This window comes from Electrona antarctica, assembly GCF_951216825.1.
Source record: "Electrona antarctica genome assembly, chromosome: 9".
NCBI lineage: Eukaryota > Metazoa > Chordata > Actinopteri > Myctophiformes > Myctophidae > Electrona > Electrona antarctica.
In genome coordinates this window covers 27767675-27789646 of record NC_136790.1, presented here as the reverse complement: position 1 = coordinate 27789646, position 21972 = coordinate 27767675, and the positions used below count along the sequence as shown (strand labels likewise).

Below are 21972 nucleotides of genomic sequence, written 5' to 3'. Positions count from 1 at the left end.
AGGCAATAAACAGTTTGATTGCACTGGTAATGATTGTTTACACTGAGGTGAAGTTGAGGCACCCATGTATTTATAGCTTATTTCACAGATATAAGTCAAGGATCTTTGAGTCTATGTTTAGGAAAACGTAGCATTCCTCATCTGACTTGCTTAGAGTGTGCTTTTGTCTGCAAGCTACTGCCTCTAAAAACAGATGACGACAGACTCGGTGGGGAAAGAATCTGAACAACCAGCATTTTATTGCATGTATAGAATGCTCACGTCAGCCATCGCCACTGACTACAACAGAGTGGTCTGCAATCAGACAGATGCGGAACGATGGAGTTACAGACCCACAGAAGTGATGAGCAGTATTTCTCTCTCTATAAACCAAAAACAGGACAAAGAAAAAGATGGTGAAAAAAGTCTACAGAACATTGGTCAACAAAGAGTTTAGCTTGACCAAGCTAAAGGCTGGGATGAGAGCACCACTTGTGGACTTGCCACCTCGGTCTGTGAAACAGGAAAACGAACCAATCCCGCAGGCGATGTGAGTGACAGAAGGAAGGAATGGTTTGTGGCTGACAGTGGGGTTGATGGTGATGACGGATGAAACGATAGTAAACATGTTGGTTGAGTGGATTGGTGGGGGTGTCATGTCTGAGAATCGTGATGCCACAGAGCCTGTGGTCACAATGTCAACTGAAAAGCCATTTTTGGCATCTACACTTAGTACAGAGTCAATGCATGTGATCCCATAACCTGCGCCCGACTTACGTTGTCTATACCTGCTGTGTGCTTGGTTTTAGTCATTTTTAAAAATAATCCAACTTCAAACTAGTGGAGATAAAAATATAGATATTTTGATGCCCAGATTGTAAATGTGGTGTGTATTTGACCTGTGGTGTCACAATGACAGGATGAATGGGACATGTACATGTATCTTTGATACGAGTAAGTGCGAATGACATTTCCTCAAACCCCCGCCACCCCCCATACACACACACAAACCCCCAAATGAAAGAAAAACAGTATATATTCTTTACATCTTGGCACTGCATATTTTACTTCTTTTTTTCCTATTAATTTCATATAAAATATCATTAGATTGATACACCCATATATTATTACTGACCACTTTAACCATACAATCCCCATCACTGTGACCCTGGAATTAGTCATGCAAGAAGATATCTCTTCGTCTCAGGGAGGAAATATACCAGCCCTTCCCTTGGAGCAGTAACTGTAACATACGGCCACAGAAGGCAGTGGTTGGACCATCAAAACGAAGTATCAAAAAACAGCTTTAACACAAAGAGGGAAATGAAAACTGTACAAAATGCGGTCAATAACAGAGAAAAGTCTGTCTTATTCTATATTACAGTTTAAAATCCCGAATTGGGGATAATCCCCAGTCCCCCCCCCCCCCCCCACTCCCCCAAGCCTGCCCCCAGCACAGCTCGCCCAGACGTCTGCATGGATGACTTGTTTTTTAAAGCAAGGTTTACTAAGTAAAATACATTTGCAGCACAGTTTGCTATTCCAATACATACAGCAGTTTTCTCATAGCTATTTCATCGTTAATACAAAGCAGTTGCGAGAAAGCAAACAGAACAACAAAATGTATTTTTTCATTTTCGTCATGATCTTTGAAAAGAAACAAGTAAACGAAAGGACAGGAGAGACAAAAGGACGATGCTGACATTATGTACAACCTATAGGAAAGCCCTCAAAACAACCATCAGAGAGTAGACCCACTTAAGGTTGTACATTATGTACAACCTATAGGAAAGCCCTCAAAACAACCATCAGAGAGTAGACCGACTTAAGTGAACAGTGGCACATAAAGCTGGGTGAGATATCTTTCTATCCTTAACGAACACAAAAGGCCTGAGGTTTGGATTGGCTTTGGGAAAAAAAAAAAAAAAAAAAGTTGAAACCCTCAAGATAAACAAATTAATTTCATTTCCATATTTTTTTTTTTTTTGTATTTTTAAATATGTTTTCTCTCTACAATTTCAGACTACACATGCAAGACATACAACTAAGTGCAACTGAGTGAAATGTTTGTTTTCTTTCCGTCTCGTTTAATTTAATCATTCCCTATAGGTTTGAACTGAGGTATGCGTACAAAGGTTGTTTTTTCTCATGCTGTTATCTTTAGTAATGTCAAGCTACACATGCTGAGAATGTCCTAATCTACCAGCTCTTTTGCCCCTTGTTTGTGAAAACCAAGACAAAACCAGTCAGGGGATTGTGGACAGGCTGCCGGTCCTGTTCTCACGGCCCAATCCCAGCTGTTTCTGACCCATCCCACAGCTGCCTGGACTTTAAAATACATCTTCTGGAAACCACAGATTGCCCATTGCTTTCATAACAGAATTCATGGCAAACTTGTTGGGAAAACAAAACGAAAATAATGAACAACATGAAGTACCTTGTACCCAGCTTATTTAGTTGACAGGAGTGTTTTTTAATATAAAAAAGTATTACGTTGACAGAAACTAAAACACAATCACAAAAGCCTTGCCATGTTGACAAAGAACAGTGGAGTCCCATCGAGATAGCAGAACCCCTACAAAGTGGCATACAATCATTTGAAAAGCATACAAATTGATAAAAAAAAAAGAACAAAACAAAATATGAGAGAGAGAGAGAGAGAGAGAGAGAGAGAGAGAGAGAGAGAGAGAGAGAGAGAGAGAGAGAACATTGAATCATTGTGTGGTCCAGTTGAAGTATAGAATCCTTTTCACATTGTTCTCCTGCAAAGCGTTACTGTCTTCTGCTGAAACATCATCCCAACATTATCTACAGACCCTTAATGTTGCACAGAAATCTGTTCCTGACCACCAGCTCCCTTTTTTCTCCATGTATTGGCACGAAATCAAAGATCCCCTAATTTGGTCATAATGTTAGTCAGACTATCTCTGCACCTCCCATTTCAGTTTTGGTCGCTGCCAAAGTCACTGCAGTTGTACTGCTCAAGACACCCCCTTCCTTTGGTTTGTAAAAACAAAATGTGATTTAAACACCAGTTTGAAGAACATTTTCACTAATCTATTCTATTCTGCCATTGACTTGACAGCTGAGACTAATACTTCCCATAATAGATCCCTTCATATCCTGTATCAGAGCATGGAGGAGAACTATTTGGCCATACCTTGCTATTGCATGGAAATGAGAACATCGACTGTCTTGACTTTGTAGTTTATCTTTGGTAGTCACAGAACAAGATATTAGACACAACAAAACTAAAAATGCCAAGTAAAACATAGAAATAATATTAACAATAAATTAAAAGGAAAAAAATGCAAAGTGGTTGGTTGCAGTCTTCGAAGAAATTGATTCATTTTTTAAAAATGAATCTACTCGGTTTCATATAATCTATTCTATTGTGAATTCCACTTGCTTCAAATTTGGGCTGACTTTACTACTATTTAATGTTTGCGGTGGCATTGACCCTCACTCCACATTTCTTCAATGTTACATGTTGTAATAATAATAATAATAATAATAATACATGTTTGGGCCCTTAAACATGGCTGTCAAATGCTGGAATGTGCAATGTTTAGGTCTTATTGCAAGTCTTGGGATTATCCCTAGATGAAGGAAATTAATATTATATCTGATGCTATGATAATTATTAATCCTCACTGAAACTCAAAACTACTAGTCACACATGCGGTGGTAAAAAAAAAAAAATATATAGGGAATGCACGTTTATCTTCAAGCATGGGCTCCACGGATGAAATTACAGCATTAAAAAGCGGACACGTCTGAGTCCCAATGACAGTTGTGTTCAGGAATCACAATTAGTTGGTCTAAAACATTATCTTTGCAGTGCACACACCTGACATGTTCATTCTCCCTCCCAATCACCGGGAGCACGGAAGTGATCAGAAATTCTGTTGCGGCTCAACACGCTCTGTCTGTCGCGAGGGGCTGTTTTTAAAGTATCATTTCATAAGGGACAAATCATAACCTGCATGATTTCTCTGTCATTCATTCGCATCTTAAATTAAACTTCATCGATGCGTGGAGAGAGCCTTCATTACGAGTAGTGCATCGCCAATGGACTTCATGAGCTGGAGGGAGATGGGGGTGGGTGGGGATGGGGGGTTACACATCAGGGGAGGTGATATTCTGAAGCACGTGGAATAAATGACAGAAAAATACTACTTGGTATTTGACATTCTGTTTCACGTGTATAGGTTATATATATATATATATATATATATATATATATATATACATATATATGAAACAAAGTAATTCATGGAACAACATGAAAGGAAATCAAACATTCATCATCAAGTGCTGACCACAGAATCTCCACAGCAATGGGCATGAGGTCTGATCAGTTTAAACGAATTTAAACACAAATAATAAACCATAACAAAAAAAAAAAAGCAACATCGACAACAGCAATGAACAACAAGACATACACGTTGGTATTTTTGTAACCCCTCATCCCCCTGAAATAAAACACACCAGAATAGAACTAAACAACACAAATATCCCTCCCACCCTAGCTGGAAGCAAACCAAAAGGAAAGTGTTGAAGGCAGTGACAGTGAACGAAAAAAGTCCATGCTCACTTTCGCTCGCACATGCACACACACGGTGTAAATTAAATGTCAGTCATTCTCTCTCTCTCACTCTCTCTCTTGAGAGTGTGTGTGTGTGTGTGTGTGTGTGTGTGTGTGTGTGTGTGTGTGTGTGTGTGTGTGTGTGTGTGTGTGTGTGTGTGTGTGTGTGTGTGTGTGTGTGTGTGTGTGTGTGTGTGTGTGATGAGAGAGAGGAGGGAAGAGAGTTGACCCCTCTGCAGTCCGTCCGTGCTCAGTGTGGATGAGGCTGCATGCAGTCCTTTCTGGCTGCACAGTGAAGGTCCCTGTCCATTCTCCAAGGCTGACCAGGGGCATGGCCCCTCCCCCCGTACCAAACAGGTCCATCCAATCCATCGTAAAGTACAAATAAAGTCTGGTCTGTTTTTATGTTTTCGTTTTTTTTTTTTGTATTTCACTTAAATCAAAAGTAGAAATAAAACCAAAAGAATTGCGCCCAAACTGGGACATATTCTCATATTCTGTGTGTGTGTTTTTCCACTATGTATTGTAAATGGCACTACAAAAGTCAGTCAGAGATATTTTGAGAGCTCAGTGTTTATCTGCGGAGCTGTAGTACGCGGTCTCCCAGGTGACCCGGGCTTGTCTCTGCCTTTGAGGCCAGGGGTGGGCAGTGGGATTGGGGGCAGGGGTTTGAGAGAGAGAGAGAGGAGACGGGGGAGATTGGGGGAGGGTGGACGAGCCTTACAGCATGTCATCGTGACCATGGTCATCGACATCGTAATCTCTGTGGTGATCGAAGTCTGGACTGTGATTGGCCGTCGTCACCAGGGAGAGGGGCCCTTCGTGGTCTTCGGGGTCCAGTGGTTCCTCCTTAATGTACTGATGCCTGAGAGAGGAGAAAACATGCACAGGGAAAATCAAGACCCTGACAAAAGAACCGTTGTTACAGTAATCTCACTGTAATCTTGAACCTTGTTAAACCTTTTGCACCAAGAAGACAAAAATGAAGAAGCAATTCAAAAAGACACGAGACGACATGTATTGATTCAGCGCATAAAGGAATAGAAGGAGGGCAACGTGCACAAAAACAAATGTCTAGCTTTAATGAAACTCTTGAGTGGGGGCCCTCAACTGGCACCCAACGATAATTTCAACCCTTTTCTTTTGAGGTATTCCAATCCTGGGAAACCTGCAGGCTCGTTTTCTTTTCTTTCTTTCTTTTTTTTTTTCATGGCAACCGACAACAGGGGTATTCACTTAGAATTGATAAATGAGGAAGATTAACAACGTGAGACGAGGCGAAGAGAGAATGGACTCTGAGGAGAGCGAGCGAGCGAGTCGTTGTCAGCCTCCTGGTGGCGGTGGATCAGCAGCGCGCTGTGTGTTCCCCCTTCCTACTCGTTAACATGCACAACCTGCGAGGCGGGTCTCCAGAGGACGACCCCGAGCCCGCTTCTATCATTAATCAACTTCAAGCAAAAGCAAAAAAAACAAAAAACACAGCGACCAGACACCGGGCGTACATACGTACTCAGCTTTTAAACTTCCAGAATTAATGCATATTTTCAAGTGCGCGTGTCAATAAGGGGGGAGAAAAAGCCGCTTGGCAGGGAAACGGTGCACAAACTCTGCACAACGCTGCGATAAGAAACAGAGCCCTTATGAGAATAATAACGCTGTCACTTGTAAACAAGGCGGAAAAACATGAGTCCTCCCCTCCCCTCAGCAGCACCGGGTGAAAAGAGAAGCGAGATGAGATCTGCCAAATTTCTCATTACAGAAAGAGAGCAGGAATAAAAGCGCACAGGGTTGAGGGTGGGGGGCGGGGGACGGGTGCACAAGGCCCGGCTGTGGCAGAAAGGAGGGAAAAAAAACCAAACATTATGAGCAGCTGCAGGAGACTTCCAGTTCTCTAACCTGCGGTGCCAGCAGCGTGCCGTAGCGAGGAGTCAGAGCGGTGTCAGCGCGCGGTACCGGGCTCATTTACAACAACAACAAGGGACGACTGGCACGTCCTCTCGTGCGGGGGCCTAGCCGCGCGTCTGATTTATTCACGGCGGGACGTCTTGTGTGATTTGCAACAATTGTGATGGAAAGAGCGATGCTCCTATGCTAATGAGCTGACATATTTTGGTGTAAATTATGAAAAAGGAGGAGGAGGAGGGGGGGGGGCGTGGTAAAGTAAAGTCAGCTTTACCATCGCTTTTAGATCAAAGTAACTCGACAAGTCCCATCGCCTCAGGTCTGACTCCCTGGCTGCAGGGCAAACATGAAATTGTTATTATTATGCTATTGAACTGCATGCTGATTCCACACTGCTTGTAATTAGCCTTCTCTGGGTACCTCTTCTCATCTGGCTGTTGAAGAGAAACACTCTTGTTTCCTTGCGGTGTAAAAAGCTGTGTTGTGTCAAGCTGCATGTGCAGCGTGACACATGTGGCAAACACATGTCTCGTACTGCATTTACTAGGCTGTGCAACAGTGGTGGCTATCAAAATGTCTGTAGAACTATGTATGTGGTACAGAGGTTTGAATGGGGAGTGAATCATATATCTTATAGTTTACAGGATATTTACAGGATATCTGCAAAGGTGGAATATAGGCTAAGCTATGTTAATGGTTACAGTGGGTTAAAGGTAACACAGTGTTGTACATTTCATAAAGTTGTCCTGCATCCATGTTGAGTGTTCAACATTTAACAATCGGCAGTGTGCAGAAAAAATATAACAAAGCAGACCGTTTTTAAAAAGAAAACGAAAACAGACGATTTGGAAGCTTATGCTCATAGTTGTGAAAAGCACACGAGAGAGAGAGAGAGCGAGAGAGTTTGGGCTCTATCAGCCTACAGATAGACAGAGGGGCAGAGAGGAGAAACAGGCTGCCCCTGGGCCAGCACACCCATCCTGTCTCAGCCTTTCCTGTTCCACAGCCATGCTCAGAGCTATGTTCACAGTGATTAGGGATGGCACTTTCCTCCATTTGGCCAGGAGCTCATTACTGCACCTTCCCTTTTTTTGTTTTCAGGCAGAATTTCCCCTTTAGCTCAGACATTTCAGGAGCCCCCAGCCCCCACCTCCTCGCTGCACATCGGTGGTCTGCCCCGACATCTGGAAGCGATGCGGCCTGCGCCATATTATTTTAGGCTTCAAACAACTTAGCAGACACTCCTATACAACAAGTGAACGGGGGGGGGGCGGGGAGAAGCTGTGGTTTCCAGGGCGACCACAACTTTCCTAACACGAGGATCTTGGATCATGTCTTCCAGACTAATTATGCTTTTGTGTTGTTTTTTTCTTTTCGACGGCTTGGAGGGCTTTTTGGGGGGGAAAAGAGAAGTGTTGCGGCTCGTGTTCCGACAGCAGCTCTGTCACTTTTTGCGTTCTGGCATTTTGTAAATATTTTAACAAATTGGAAGTGGTGATTGTGGTGGGATTCAATTTGGCGGCAGACGGCAGGACACATTTTTGAACTGCAATAAAGGAGAGTTTATAAACTTGCTGTTGGAATAACAGAGGGGGACTGGAAGCCACTGAAAGGTGGAGTTTCCTCTCCTTACAGGGAGGCCTTCCACAACTCTGGCCGTGACCCTAACGTACAACCACTCCAATATCATCCCTCTCTCTTTATTTATTGTCCTCCTTTTTGACACTGTGTCTTTTTCAACATATTTTTGGGTAATTTCTAGAGGCATTTTGGGTGGGCATGGAAATTCAAGGAGTTATTTTGTTCACCGCACACATCCAAAAACTATTTTATTTGGAAAACGGTTGCTCTGTGTGTGTGCGGATAAAACTCTTGGCTTTCTTTTTACTTCTAAGACAGACAGTGGTGGAGGTAGAGAGAGTGTGCGTGCGTGTGTCTGTGTGTGTGCGTGTGCGTGTGCGTGTGCGTGTGTGCGTGTGTGTGTGTGTGTGTGTGTGTGTGTGTGTGTGTGTGTGTGCGTGCGTGCGTGCATGCGTGTGAGTGTGCGCGTGCCACTCACATAGCTGGAAAGGGCGAGCGTCCCGGGCTGCTGTCACTGCCGTTGCTGTTTCCATGGTCCATTGCTCCATTCATCTCCTCGCGGATGGCGTTGGCCAGGGAGTTGAGGGTGGGACTTCCAATGGAAGCAGTAGTGTATAGAGGTATGTTGTTTTCTGCCATCGAAGCCTGAAAAGCATGTGCCAAAGCATTAAATGCAAAGCGGAAGAGAGCTGTCAGCACTTTTCTGCAGTCTACCAGTCTCACACCTTGCACGCACATCTGCACCTCCCACCCCCCAAACTCAACCCGACCACAAAAACTAGAGAATAACTTGACCAGGCATAATATGAGGTGGAGACAATTATCATTTCCTGCCTTTCTTTCACAGTGGGGAGAAATGGGGGCTGAAGGTATAGTGTCTGTCTTTGTTTTTTACCTGGAAGGCGGCAGAGAGCGCCGGACCGTAGCCCAAGCTGGTCTGAATGTTCTTCACTAAGGTTGGACTTCTGCAGACATAGAAATTACATTACAACATGAAGACTCGCATTTCTCCTGGTTCACATTCCTGCAGGATCACGTTTCATAAGAGAAAATCAATGCTCTTAACTTTATATATGATGACTAAATACATTTACTGGTGTCGTTAATGTGGCCATTAAGGCTAGTAAGAGTTATAGGCTCTAAGAAGTTCTATCACATGACAATAGCACACAATCACGTCAATGTCAGGCACTTCACATTAGAAAGGAAAACGCAGAAGCAGGTGTGGATGGAGGAGGCGGATCAGGTGAAAGCGTGATATAATGGAGCTTCTCAACACAAAGGCATGATGGGAACACGGAACACAGCAGAGCATGCGGTTGGGAGGGGGTTGAGTGTTTGAAGAGAGGGGGCGGGGGTTTGGGGAGGGCGGAAGTGCTTACTGTACGAGCAGCTCATCATAGTTCTCGTCTGCGGGGTATTTCCGAGGGCGGCCTCGCTGCACGTGGCGGCCGCGCTTAAACTCCTCATCATCAACGGTCCAAAAGGACCCAAACTCATCCTCTACTCTCACAAAGCACTTATGCAGGGAAAGGTTGGTGCGAACTGCACCCTGGGAGGAGAGCGAAACCAGCGGGAATGCAGCCAGACGCAGATGCAGTGATCAACGGGACAAAGGAGGACACAACACAGACACAGACAGACAAGACACACACACACACACACACACACACACACACCATCAGACAAGACGGGACAGGACAGACGGGACAACGGAGGTAGGGAGAGGGTGAGGATCATAATGAAAATAAGCACAAGCCAATGTGGGGGTTATGGCGCGTCACCCAAAAGCCCTTCTGAAAGCAATGGAGGAGGAGGGGTGGGCAGAGGGGGAGAGGAGTCACGCCAAAGCAAGCAGGGACTTTGGACATTATGACACAGACAATGAGATGGAGCAGCACCAGCCTCTTCCATCAATCAACACCGAGACAGACGCCAGGCAGCGACCTACCCGCTGATCTTCTGCGGCCGTCTCTTTTGGAACTCTAGTTCGTCCACTGTCCACACAGCCCCTTTTACGTTTTCTACTCGCACAAAACACTTGTGAAGACTAAGATTATGCCGGACTGCATTCTGCAGTTGGTGTGAAATAAAAAAATAAAATAAACACAAAGAGAGAGAGAGAGAGAGAGAGAGGGAGGAAGAACAGGGTATAGCTATCAGTACAGTAAAGAAAACATCTATGTACAAGTGAAGAATTAATTTCAGAAGGAGCACAATATTTAGACAGGCACATGATAAAACCTGGATATTACGACAATAAGATCAGCAATGCACTGGCAGTGAACTCAAAAGTATCAAATGACTAAAACATTTTGTAAATATTTCCCCAGTTTCCATGGTGACATGGTCCTATTATCATGACGCCCCTTTGTTTATCGTTCACAGGGCTGCAATAAATGATCAACCCGACGCAGGCCAACTGACTCCTAAGGTCTCGGAAACTAATAACAATATTGCATGAAACTAAAAGAAAGGTATTGGTCAGGTTGGTTGTCGCTTTCAATTGGTATAACTTTGAACAAAAAATAAATAAACTAAGGAGAGGACTATTTTCTGCTGTGATTGTGTTGGCTTATGTCATGCTTTTCTATAAAGTATACAGGCAGCCCTTTGTAAATACACTGATCACTGAGCCATGAGGGTGGACCTGTTTATATATCATCCCTTTGCTATGCCAAAGCTATATTGAGAGCATGTGTATATAAAAGGTGTGTGTGTGCGCGCGCGTGTGTGTGCGTGGCGCATGTGCACGTGCGCATGTGTGTGTGTGTGTGTGTGTGTGTGTGTGGGCATGTGGGATCCAATGTTTATAACTCCAATGTGCCCCTATGGAAGGCCTGTCAACGACCAGTGGTGCAGGCAGTGTGAGAGCTGAGGGAAGACCTGTGAACAGCCGGGGGGTGTCTGTCTCTCTCTCTCTCTGTCTGTCTGTCTGTCTGTCTCTCTCTCTCTCTCTCTCTCTCTCTCTCTCTCTCTCTCTCTCTCTCTCTCTCTCTGTCTCTCTCTCCATCAGCCTTTGATGCTTCATTCCTGTCTCTACATCTTTGTGTTTATTCATTATTTCACTCATTTTTCTCCTTTTCCTTTTTGAAAACTAAACCTTCTGTTTGGTGTTGGTTAGGAAAAATAATGTGTTCCTTGTTTAAAGTACGTGCGTGCGTGCGGGCGCACGTGAGTGCGTGCGTGCGGGCGTACGTGAGTGTGTGTGCGTGCACATGTGTCTGTCTGAGTGTGTGGAGCTCAGCCAGGAGTCACTGGCAGAGCCCTGCTGTGTGAAAGCCATGCCACCCACAACCCAATCCTCTCAACTATTAGCACGGTCCTTTGTTTTTCTCCTCCCCTCTTACAAGAATGCACATTTTCCCTTCATTGGTTTTTGCTGTGAGGCTCCAGTGTTTATGTAAAGGGCGGTTCATTTTGGAAAGAATAAGTGAGTTATGTAGAGTTATGAATTAGGTAAAGACTAAAGACCCCTTTATAACATTAATATGTTTGGCTATCACTGTTTAATTCCCCCCCAATGTCAACATGGTGCCTCTGTTCCCTGTTGTACCAGTTTAAAAAGGCCCAGGAAGAAGGAAGGAATAATTACCTTCCACGTTGCCGCGTTGCGCCTGAAATATGCAAACATTCGTGTGAACCAGTTGTAGATTTCGTTTAGTGTTAGCTGCCTCTCTGGAGATTCAAGAATCCCCTGGATGAATAACAGTGACAGAAAACAACATTTACCATTTTGCTCATTTCAACAACAAAAAAAGATCAATAATTCACGAGAGGCATTCCGGTTTGTTGCGTACTCTCATGACAAAACACAGACAACAGGAATGCAACTGTCCGTGAGATGCTTACTACTCACTCTGTGAGTAGCATGGGATCCTACTCTCGTTTCTCATTCAAATAAGCAGATTTGAATATTCCGTTTGTGGGTGTAAATGAAGGCCAAGCGAAAACATTTTTCAGGCAGATTACAGGGCAGCAATTATGGCTGGCTCAGATTAATTCCTGAGATCCCAGATTACTGTGGCCCAGCGATAATTGACTGGCCATCTTAAAACAGGTTCATTGCTACTGTTGTGTGAAATGAATTTCACAATAATCACTGCCACTGTAATGCTTAATCAAAAGCAATTGTCATCGGCCGGCGTTTTTTGAATACCGTGCGCATTCTTGCACTCATTTGCAGATGGTTAATCTTCCGCTGAGCGTCCAAATTGTATTCGAAATTTAACAAGGGAAGGAGATGAGAAGAAAGCCCGGAAATAAGTAGTTTGTGTCCGTGCTGAATATTTATCTGCTGTGATTCCCATTACGACAGGACGCAGTGAAGCAGATTAAGACGCTCTATTCCTTAAGTGACAGATTAAATGCATTGTAAGCAGCGCAGGGTATACGAGCAGCACTGCAAGCCTTACCTGTCGTATTAGCGAGGCGTACGTGAAGGGAGGTCTAACTTCAGCGTTCATGTAAAACTCTTTGTTTTGAATGATATCTATACAAGGGGAAGAAAAATGGAGACGTTTTGTCAGCAGGGAAATAAATAAGCAGTGTGTTAACAGAAAAGAAAACCTGTTATCAGCCGCAGTGGCTAAAACACAATTACTGAGTGACAACATTGCTGCGTTTGTACGTTTACACGGCGTGTCCGTGTTGTGGTTTTATTGTGTATACTATTCATGTATGCGTGTCTGTGTGTAAGTGCACCCTCATGTGAGTATGTTTGTGTGGTACCTGGAGAGATGGGCATGTTGTACTTGTCTGAGTAGCGCCGTCGCATGGGCCCCACGCTGTGCATGCTGTTGGCCGTGATGACGGAGTGCGTATGATGGGAGAGCGGCGTGAGGGGGGCCGTGGGCGTGGTGGGGGTCCGGGGCAGGCTCAGAGGCGGGGAATGCTGGGGGGCCGTCTTGGACAAGGTGACGCTGGACACCAGGTTGAGCTGGGGGGGGATAAGGGGGAGGGGTCGCAGAGGTCAGTGCCATTGGTGGGGAAGGGGTATAGTAAACAAATAGAGAAACAGACAGACATGAGCACAGCTAGTCCGTTAATTACCCCGCAGCGGTCTCGGATGCCTCATTGACTATGCATATCACAGCACTAATTGCGGGCGACCTCCAAGATGATCCATGAACGCTTGCTAAATGTTTGGAAGACAACCCTCATGGTATGGAACCTCCTCCATCCTTCTTCCTCTCTCTCTCTCTCTCTCTCCCTCTGCATCAGATCCCAGTTATCTCCCTCGCTGCCTTTGTTCACTCTACTACTACTCCCCGCTCTCCAATCAAACCCCCTCTTTTGGACAACATGCGCCCACCCCCCTCCATCCCCCTCCCCTTGTGGCTGGGCAGTGTGGCACCCAGTGGAGAGGCTGAGGGGAAGATGGGCGGGCCAAGCAGCCCTGACAAATGACAGTGTGATTCTCACCTACCGCTGAGCAACCACGCTAATAAGGCGGCAAGAGGAAGTGGCCAATCTGGGCCTAATTACAAGCTGAAATTGTATTGTGAGCACTCTAATTAGGACCTGCTTATGGAGGTGATCTGATGATTAACTACTGTATCTGACTGACCTCCATCATCGGGGGCCGCTGCTGGCCACAGCAAAGATGGCCCCTGCAGTATGTGCTAAGGAGAGGCGGGGGGTTCGCACCTCCGTTGCGGGGTTGGGTCTATGGATGAATGGATGGATGGGCTGCGGGGGATATTTTTGTAATAATGGCTACAAGGTAAACTAATTACAGCAAGTGCTCCAAAGGTATAGCTGTGGCTTCCAGCAGCTGTGGTGGCTCCAGAGCCAGTGCCAAGCCTTCAATGCTGGAGCAACAGCAGTCAAGTGGAAAATTCTAGCCTGAACCAGCCCCCAACCCCCACCCTCCCAGACCCAGCTATTAATTGGCAGGAAAACTAATGACACATAATACATATTCCCACAAAATTGTTCTAATTGCTAATTTGCTAAAGGAGGCCAGTTTCCAAATTAAACATGACTTCAGTTCAGACTGCAAGGAAAAGAGAGACAGGGAAAAATATACATGAAGACACAAAAAGAGACAGAGTGAGAGAGAGATGGACTTGGATGTGTGTGTGTGTGTGTGTGTGTGTGTGTGTGTGTGTGTGTGTGTGTGTGTGTGTGTGTGTGTGGGGGGGGGGGGGGTAAATGGGGTAGAGAGAGACTGCCGAGATCACTTTATCAATTGTTCTGGAGATATGTGATATTTTTTGGGGTGATAATGGCATTATGGGGCAACAGATTTTGGGGCCAGACAGGTGAGCAGCCAGTATTTACATCTCCCTCAACACACACCCCACCTCTCACTACTCAGAGCCTCCTTGGCCTCAACACACACCCTGCCTCTCACTACTCAGAGCCTCCTTGGCCTCAACACACACCCTGCCTCTCACTACTCAGAGCCTCCTTGGCCTCAACACACACCCTGCCTCTCACTACTCAGAGCCTCCTTGGCCTCCTTACCAACAGCCCTATTAACACTCATTACCGCCCACCCCGCCAACTTGATGGACAGGTGTATAATAAAGAAATCTGGGACTGGCATCACCACTAAATTCATCTTTGACAAGACATTGACTTAACAAGGTTACAGGCTGCCCCGCCGCCCCCCCCCCCCCCCCCATTAGGGTGATGGTAATTATATTACAATTGTGCTCATTTGCATTTTTTGGATTTCTGATTGCCCCTTCTCTTTTTAACAATTTAAACCAGGAAAGCCCATCTGTGTATTTTGTCTTTTTTTCTTTAACATTTTTGAAAAATCTTGAACATATTTGAAAAATGTTAAATTATTTTGATTTTTTAAAACACAAATCTTCTCTTCTGGGGGTCCCTGGCACAAAACATCTTTCTTTTGGAGAGTGGGGGGGGGGGGGGGGGGTCTGGGGGTCCTTGGCATGAAAAAGTGAGAGAAGTGCTGATTTAGAAGGCATTTGTAGAATCAGCCTCAATGGGTTCAATCAGTCTTAATGGGTTAAAAGGTGCGCGGCCAATGCCTTTTCAGGATTCACAAACTGAACTATGGCCATTGGCAGAGACCGCAAAAATAATCTGGACTGCTTGTGGAGACACACAAATGTATACTGCGTGCTCAACGGTAGCAGGAGAAGCAGTATGTTATTCTAAATCAAGAGCCAAATAAATCACACTGGGGTTTGTGTGTTTCTGACACAATGCTATCAAAAAGAATGGGGGGGCTGCGGCGTTGACTTCTCTTCCTGTGGATTAGTGGGCTTTGTTTCATGTTTCATCCATATTCCCCGGCCATAAACACAGAAGGGTTTCAACAATAGGCCAGACAGGCTGGTAATAGCCTCGCCTTTGTCTGCCTCACCATTTGGGCTCACTCCAGTGCCGAGACAAAATGAGACTTCAGACAGAAATTAATTAAATGGTAATTGGTGATCTAATTATACTGGCTTTGACTCGGCAAGCTGCTAAAGAAAATAAACAAAAAGTCCCTCCTTAATTATGTATGGCGTAAAAGGTCAGATCTCTGACAAGAATGCTTAGTGACACCGAGCACAGACACCCACCCACACACGCCGAGGCAAATACAAACACACACACACACACACACACACACACACACACACACACACACACACACACACACACACACACACACACACACACACACACACACACACACACACACACACACACACACAAAAACAAACACGCACGCACGCACACACGCACGCACTCACGCACGCACGGAAGCGCACGCACACGCACACACACACACACACACACACACACACACACACACACACACACACACACACACACACACACAAAAATGCACCCTACTAACGTGCCACATTCTGTTTTGATCTCCCCTACCCCCCAGCTGGCTTAAAAAAATAAATTGAATTATATTAATTCGACACTGTGCATGAGCAATATCAGTTTGTTTGTCTTTAATTATGACCAAATGTAAACGAGCAAATTCATTTGAGCCAGCATACTGTGGCAGCGGGCTGCTGCTCCCTCCATTTATTACATATTGTAATACAGATCAGCAGAGAGAAAACATAAGCGCCAATTACTGTGAGAACAGACTTGTTCCTTGTGACTGGACGGGTGTTTTTCCCTCTTCTGCTCTCCTAGCAATACCACGTCCAGAGAATAGGCTTATTCTGCCCATGCTCTGAAGAGGGCTGTTGGAGTGGCCACCTCTGACGCTACAATCTCACTAAAGGCTCTCCGGGGCCAGGGGCCCTGACCTATGGACACCCCCCCCCCCCCCCCCCACTCTCCCAACATAAGCAAGACGTATTTATCATAGTATTCCATAGCAGCCGCTAACAGCATGTGGAGAATGAGAGTGTATTTATTTGAATAAAAAGCCCTACCCAGCCCCCCGAGAGTGTCACCGCTGAGCTCTCTGACACAGCCCATTCTCACAGCCCCCCGGAGGAAAGAGGAGAGAGGTAGAGATGCTATCTGTCGCCCTGACCACTTTTCATATACAAATGTCCCCGTGTCAGGGCCCCGCGTTCTGTACTCTAATCGACACAATCAGCGTGTGTGACAGAGGCAAGGCTCCAACAGGCAAGCTATTGTCATACGACATCTCCAGGCGCTTTACGCTGTGTGTATGGAATGCACATAACAGTCCTTTACACGTCAATAGCCATCTCTCTCTGACTGTAAATAAATGATCTGGGCTGCACAGAGAGCTAGGAGGAGAGACGTGTTTTGTGTATGTGTGTTTGCTTATGTGTGTGCATCATGATTCCATGATTCACCCCACAGCAAAATGATCTTTGTACATTTGGCTCCCTGAATGAACTGTCACAGTGAATGAAATATGGTAGTGGGGGCCCCTTCTTAAACATGACAAAACAGTGTAGATACTTAAATGCCATATGTTAAGCCCTTACTCCTATAGGATAAGGATTAAGCAGCATGCTTTATGGTATGACATATATTAAGAGTGATAAGGATGATCCTCGGTATGTGGCAAGGAGATAATGAATTGATCTGCCGCTGTATTCACTCAGAATTTCAGTTGTTCACCCGCAGATCCATTTTGGTGGATCACCACGACATATTATATATATTAGTGATAATACTTCATGCTCTGGCCCAAATTGAAAATGGCCCTGTGTGTCAGCGAACGCAAAATGCACATTTTAAAAGCTTGTCATTGGCCTTGGCATTACAATGAATTGAAGAAATATTAACTTAAGAACATAGTGCAGCCCTGCTTTTCAACAAACCTCAGGAGGAAATAAAAATGTTTTATTTCAGTGTGACAATTAAGTTTCAGCCCCTTGATTTTGAGAATTGATTTAAAGAAAATGCCATTGATTTGTTTCAGGGCTCTTTTTGGACCTGACTCTTGACTAGTGACGTCATTAACCCTAAGTGAGCTGGATCACATCCATACCAGAATGCAGTTAAAAACTTAAACAGCAAGCGTACTTTTGCATTTCAGTCCATAGATTTTGGGATGATCAGCTTAGGAGAAAGCAAGACAAATGTCAGTATGTTCTATTCAATCACGTCACGAAACACACTTTTGTGAATTTCTATTCGACTTGGCATTATTAATTTATATTCTCTGGGAGTTTCATTCATTGTTTTAATAAATATGTATTTTATTAATTATTTATTGTTATTGTTTTCTTTTGAATTGTGTGTGTGTGTGCTGTGTGTGTGTGTGTGTGTGTGTGTGTGTGTGTGTGTGTGTGTGTGTGTGTGTGCGTGTGTGTGTGTGTGTGCGTGCGTGCGTGCGTGCGTGCGTGCGTGCGTGCGTGCGTGCGTGCGTGCGTGCGTGCGTGCGTGCGTGCGTGCGTGCGTGCGTGCGTAGATTATTATTATTGGGAGTAGAATTCACATTTTGGTGGAAGATTTCCATTTCTCTGTCTAGCCAGAACAGACAGTAGTTGACTGAGGCTGCTGCCATCGGAGCTGTTACAGTTCATCACAGCAAACCAAATTGAATCTGGGATGTCAACAGATGTGGTCCAAACAATATTTACTGCCTCCTTCCCTCCAGAGAACAGCTGTTTTTGTTTAGCCGATAAATAAGAAGATGGAGGAAAGGATTAATGAATACATGTGTGTCAATTAGAAAGACAAAAAAGGGGAGGAGGGGAAGAGGGGAGAGAGAGAGAGAGAGAGAGAGAGAGAGAGGATAGAGGATAGAGTCTGCTGCTCACCGGCTGTGGCGTTGCTTTGGGCTCTGTGGATTTGACGTGCAGGTGCGTCATCATCGCTTGCAGACGCTCTTTGTCTTTCGATAGCTGTAATGAGGAAGGAGAAGGCATTAAATCTTTCATGAACCAAAATCTATTTCACTCTCTAATTCTATTCACTCCTGATTTACTATTTGCATTAAAAACCATGGGTCTTTTTTTTTTTTTGCTACTGTATGTGGCTACTATACAGCTCAGTCCGTTGTTACAGCAAATCTATGTAGACGCCGTTTTCCACCTAATTATTTGTTATCCAAAGACTCTTGGCAACTGTCAACTACCCTAAGCTTCAGCCAGGATAAGAGTTGATGTGTCTCATTCAAGGTTAAACTAGTCTACGTACGTCTCACTGCCAATAACAACCCCGAGCCCTTTCTACCTGTCTAAAACACGCTGCTGTCCTAGAGCTGCCAGCTTACATTATGGAGATAGGCAGCATGCAGAGGAAGTGTGTGTGTGATAAACCTTCCTTCGTTCCCTGTGGGTGATACACAGGCTCAGTGGAAATAACAGGGTGGTGGTGGTGGTGGTTAAGCAACTGAACTCCTAACCCACATTGTTTAAGGTTAACATTCCGTAAACTGTGATTGTTTTGCAATCACAATCATTTCGACATTATTTGGGAATAATGCAGCAGATAATGATGTTTACTGTGAGTGGATACTGCATGAAATCTGTAATTATGTTAAAAGTGCTATCTCTGCTTAGCCACTGCAGCAAACGTTAATAAATAAAAAGGGCACTTAATGGGATGGTTAGTTACATTTTACCCTTTCAGTGAATCCTTATTTTAACATAGGGTGTTATGTTCACCAGCTAGCATCCAACCCCCCCATGCTCATATAGGCTACTTCACCGGTCATTACTAACCCCCACTAATGGAATGACACTGAACCATGCCTTTTTCCATAAGTGCATACTTAATGTACATGTGCATATTTTTCTGCTGTCCCTCATGGTAAAAGAGCATGTATGGCCACTCACAGAGGACACTGCATGAAAGCCACTGATCACCAACAGCTCCGTGTTGCTGCTGGATGTGGTAACTTCACCATTCGACATTGAGAGCGCTCATCCACGCTGTGCCGCCGAGGCATTTCACTAAGTGTTTTATTGTTGGTGCCAAACAGTTAAAAGTCATAAATAACTTTAAAACCCAGTAAAATTCAAAATGTAATTATCTTCTCTACTTAGCCCCCGGGCCCTTCATATATCTCTGCCTGGCTGTCATGCATACATAACACATTCTTAATGACTGGTTACTCACAAATGTACAAAATAATTTCATTCTGCCACCCCCGCCACCCCTCCTCCTCCCCTCCCTTCCTCCAGTGACCCTGATATCAGACGGACAGGGAGGGGTTCGTCACAGACACACAGGAAGCATCGGGAGAAAAAGGCACACAAATATTTGGGCCAAAACAAACGCGGAGACAATACCTGCAGCTCCAGCTGTTGTACGACCTGCATTTGCACCCGACACTGGGCTGTGCTCCTGTCATCCAGGGCGTGCTCATTGTTAAGATGTCTGGAAAATATAAAACAAGAGAGAGAAAGCTCAAAAATACTGTCAGTTGTTCTTTCACATTCGACCCTGTCTTAGATATAGGAGAGCCTTATTGCTTTACATTGGGAGCTGATCATTATTTGTGGGGGTTTAAGAGCAACGCAGATCTCAGATGTGGTAGAGAGAATCTGTGACAATATTTGGGTAAATATCATGAAGGGGTCAGTTATTATAAAGCTATAACCACATAATACCGGGATTAGCCAGACAGTATCAACATAACCTGTGAAGAAATGCTTCTTTTAAAGCAGAAAAGAATGACATTCATATTTCATATTTCATGAGATGCTCTTGTCTGCTCTAACTTCCATTCACAGATAAAAGGAATGATTGAAGAATTTCAGGTTGGACTCTGGTGAATTATGCAGCAGAACCCTAATACCATCCCCACCCAGTGATGACAGCCTCCATTTATGAAAGGTGGACTGTCCATATTTTTGTCTTTTCTTTTGTTAATTATGTCGTCAAGATTAAGAGAACTCAAATGAAGCCAGAAGGAAAGACAGAGGACAACAAGAAGAGGAGATGGGATCTGTCACAAACTTGAATTATGGATATAATTATGCGTGATTATTTTATACGGCGAAGATGTTCTCTTTTCCTGTACGTTTATAACTAATCTAAATAAGTAGCGCGCTCGGCGGCAGACAGGGTTTTTTCCGTGATTTATATAAAATGGTGGAGATAAGGTTCACGAGTGAAGGAAATATGATTGGAGGAATTTTATCAGCCTCCGCATGAATTACTGTTTGAAAATGCTTATGCAGGGGCATTTCATTAATCATTTAATCATAATCCGAGCAGGATGTTTGAACTGATTTCACAAATACCCTTTCATTTCACTACTTCATTATGCTCGCTAATGGATCCAATATATTATATATATCATAAATTATATCACATCTTCGGTGACCATGTAGGTCACTGTCACTAGGCATGCCTCCCTCCGTACGTGCAAAGTGGCGCTGGGTGGGACGGAACAGTGTGTGTGACGTGCTTGCCTTCTCAAATGCACTTTTTCAGTCATTTATTGCAAATCAAAAGTAGCTGGCACCGAACCGGGAAAACAGACACCGTGGCAGCACTGGCTGACATGATGGCCCAATAAATCTACGGAGTCCCTGCCACGTCGGTGTTGGAGGGCCATTTCTTTATGTACAGACACAACACATTTATGCATTAAGAAAAACACCCCCACCCACACAAAAACAAGACATATGTGAGGAGGGGACACAGTATGCTGTTTGAATGAAAGGTATTCGGTTCATATTATATTTTTAAATATTTTTTAACCTTGAGCTGAACCATGATTTACATCTTTATGGAAACTGTGTGTGGTGCACACTCTCACTCATACATGCATGTGCATTCATACATGCCCGCATGCCTGCGTGCTCACACGCACACACACATGCGCGCGCACACACACACACACACACACACACACACACACACACACACACACACACACACACACACACACACACACACACACACACACACACACACACACACACACACACACACACACACACACACACGCTGTGATGATCCTCTTATTGTAATGTTTATAATGCATTTTTCTAAATGTCTCTGACATGCATTTACTACATGATTGCCTTAATTGTTTGCTAAAAAATAAATCATGAAAGACATACACAAGTCTAAATATATACATTATATAGCAAGCATTGACAATAAGTCCTTGCTGAAATTAATTCCGTCCACTCTGGGAGCTGTCCATTTGTCTGAATTGAATAAACGCCCATTTAATTAAACGGGGCAGAGAATGAGGCTGGTAAACATCTCAGGACATCTTGCTAAATTTCAAAGACGAAAATAATAGGTAAAGACGTTTCAACTTCAATTTAACTGCATTTGCAATGAGGGCCGGCGTCCTACGTGAGGAGCTTTGGAATGTCCGCGTTCACAAAGATCCGTGGGCTCTCCCTCTTTTCATCCTTTGTTACATTCCACTTTATTTCTTCTAATGACATGGAGAGTCACAGTGCATAATTAATAGGAAATGAAATATTCAAATGGCCCTAATGCAGCCTTGAGAAGAGCGTCTGGACACGGGCGCTGGGGATGTGGGGAATTGACATCGGGAGACACTATGAACGTTGGCATGTGTCACT

The 21972-nt window shown here is 44.4% G+C and overlaps 1 protein-coding gene and 1 long non-coding RNA gene across 5 annotated transcripts in view; both read right to left on the bottom strand.

Annotated features, from left to right (window-relative positions):
* Window positions 1–209: 209 nt before the first annotated feature.
* On the bottom strand, window positions 210–4074 carry LOC306929131. The gene is made up of 2 exons (XR_013790748.1): window positions 1759–4074; window positions 210–1694 (listed from the first exon to the last, which is right to left on the bottom strand). It is a non-coding gene; the product is annotated as an uncharacterized lncRNA (long non-coding RNA).
* A 220-nt stretch (window positions 4075–4294) lies between these two features.
* Window positions 4295–21972, bottom strand: part of foxp1b (forkhead box P1b) — a 104654-nt gene continuing 86976 nt past the window's right edge. For 2 of the 4 annotated variants that reach the window (XM_079509894.1, XM_079509896.1), the window contains exons 8-16: window positions 19708–19795; window positions 18232–18315; window positions 12782–12989; window positions 12466–12542; window positions 11646–11747; window positions 10002–10123; window positions 8946–9015; window positions 8529–8695; window positions 4295–5432 (exon numbers count right to left, since the gene is read on the bottom strand). In XM_079509894.1, coding sequence (XP_079366020.1) covers window positions 5288–5432; window positions 8529–8695; window positions 8946–9015; window positions 10002–10123; window positions 11646–11747; window positions 12466–12542; window positions 12782–12989; window positions 18232–18315; window positions 19708–19795 — 1063 coding nt within the window. In that variant the 3' untranslated portion in view covers window positions 4295–5287. Of the gene's footprint in view, window positions 5433–8528; window positions 8696–8945; window positions 9016–9432; window positions 9603–10001; window positions 10124–11645; window positions 11748–12465; window positions 12543–12781; window positions 12990–18231; window positions 18316–19707; window positions 19796–21972 lie in introns of all 4 variants that reach the window. The other 2 variants (XM_079509893.1, XM_079509895.1) reach the window with 1 other exon arrangement.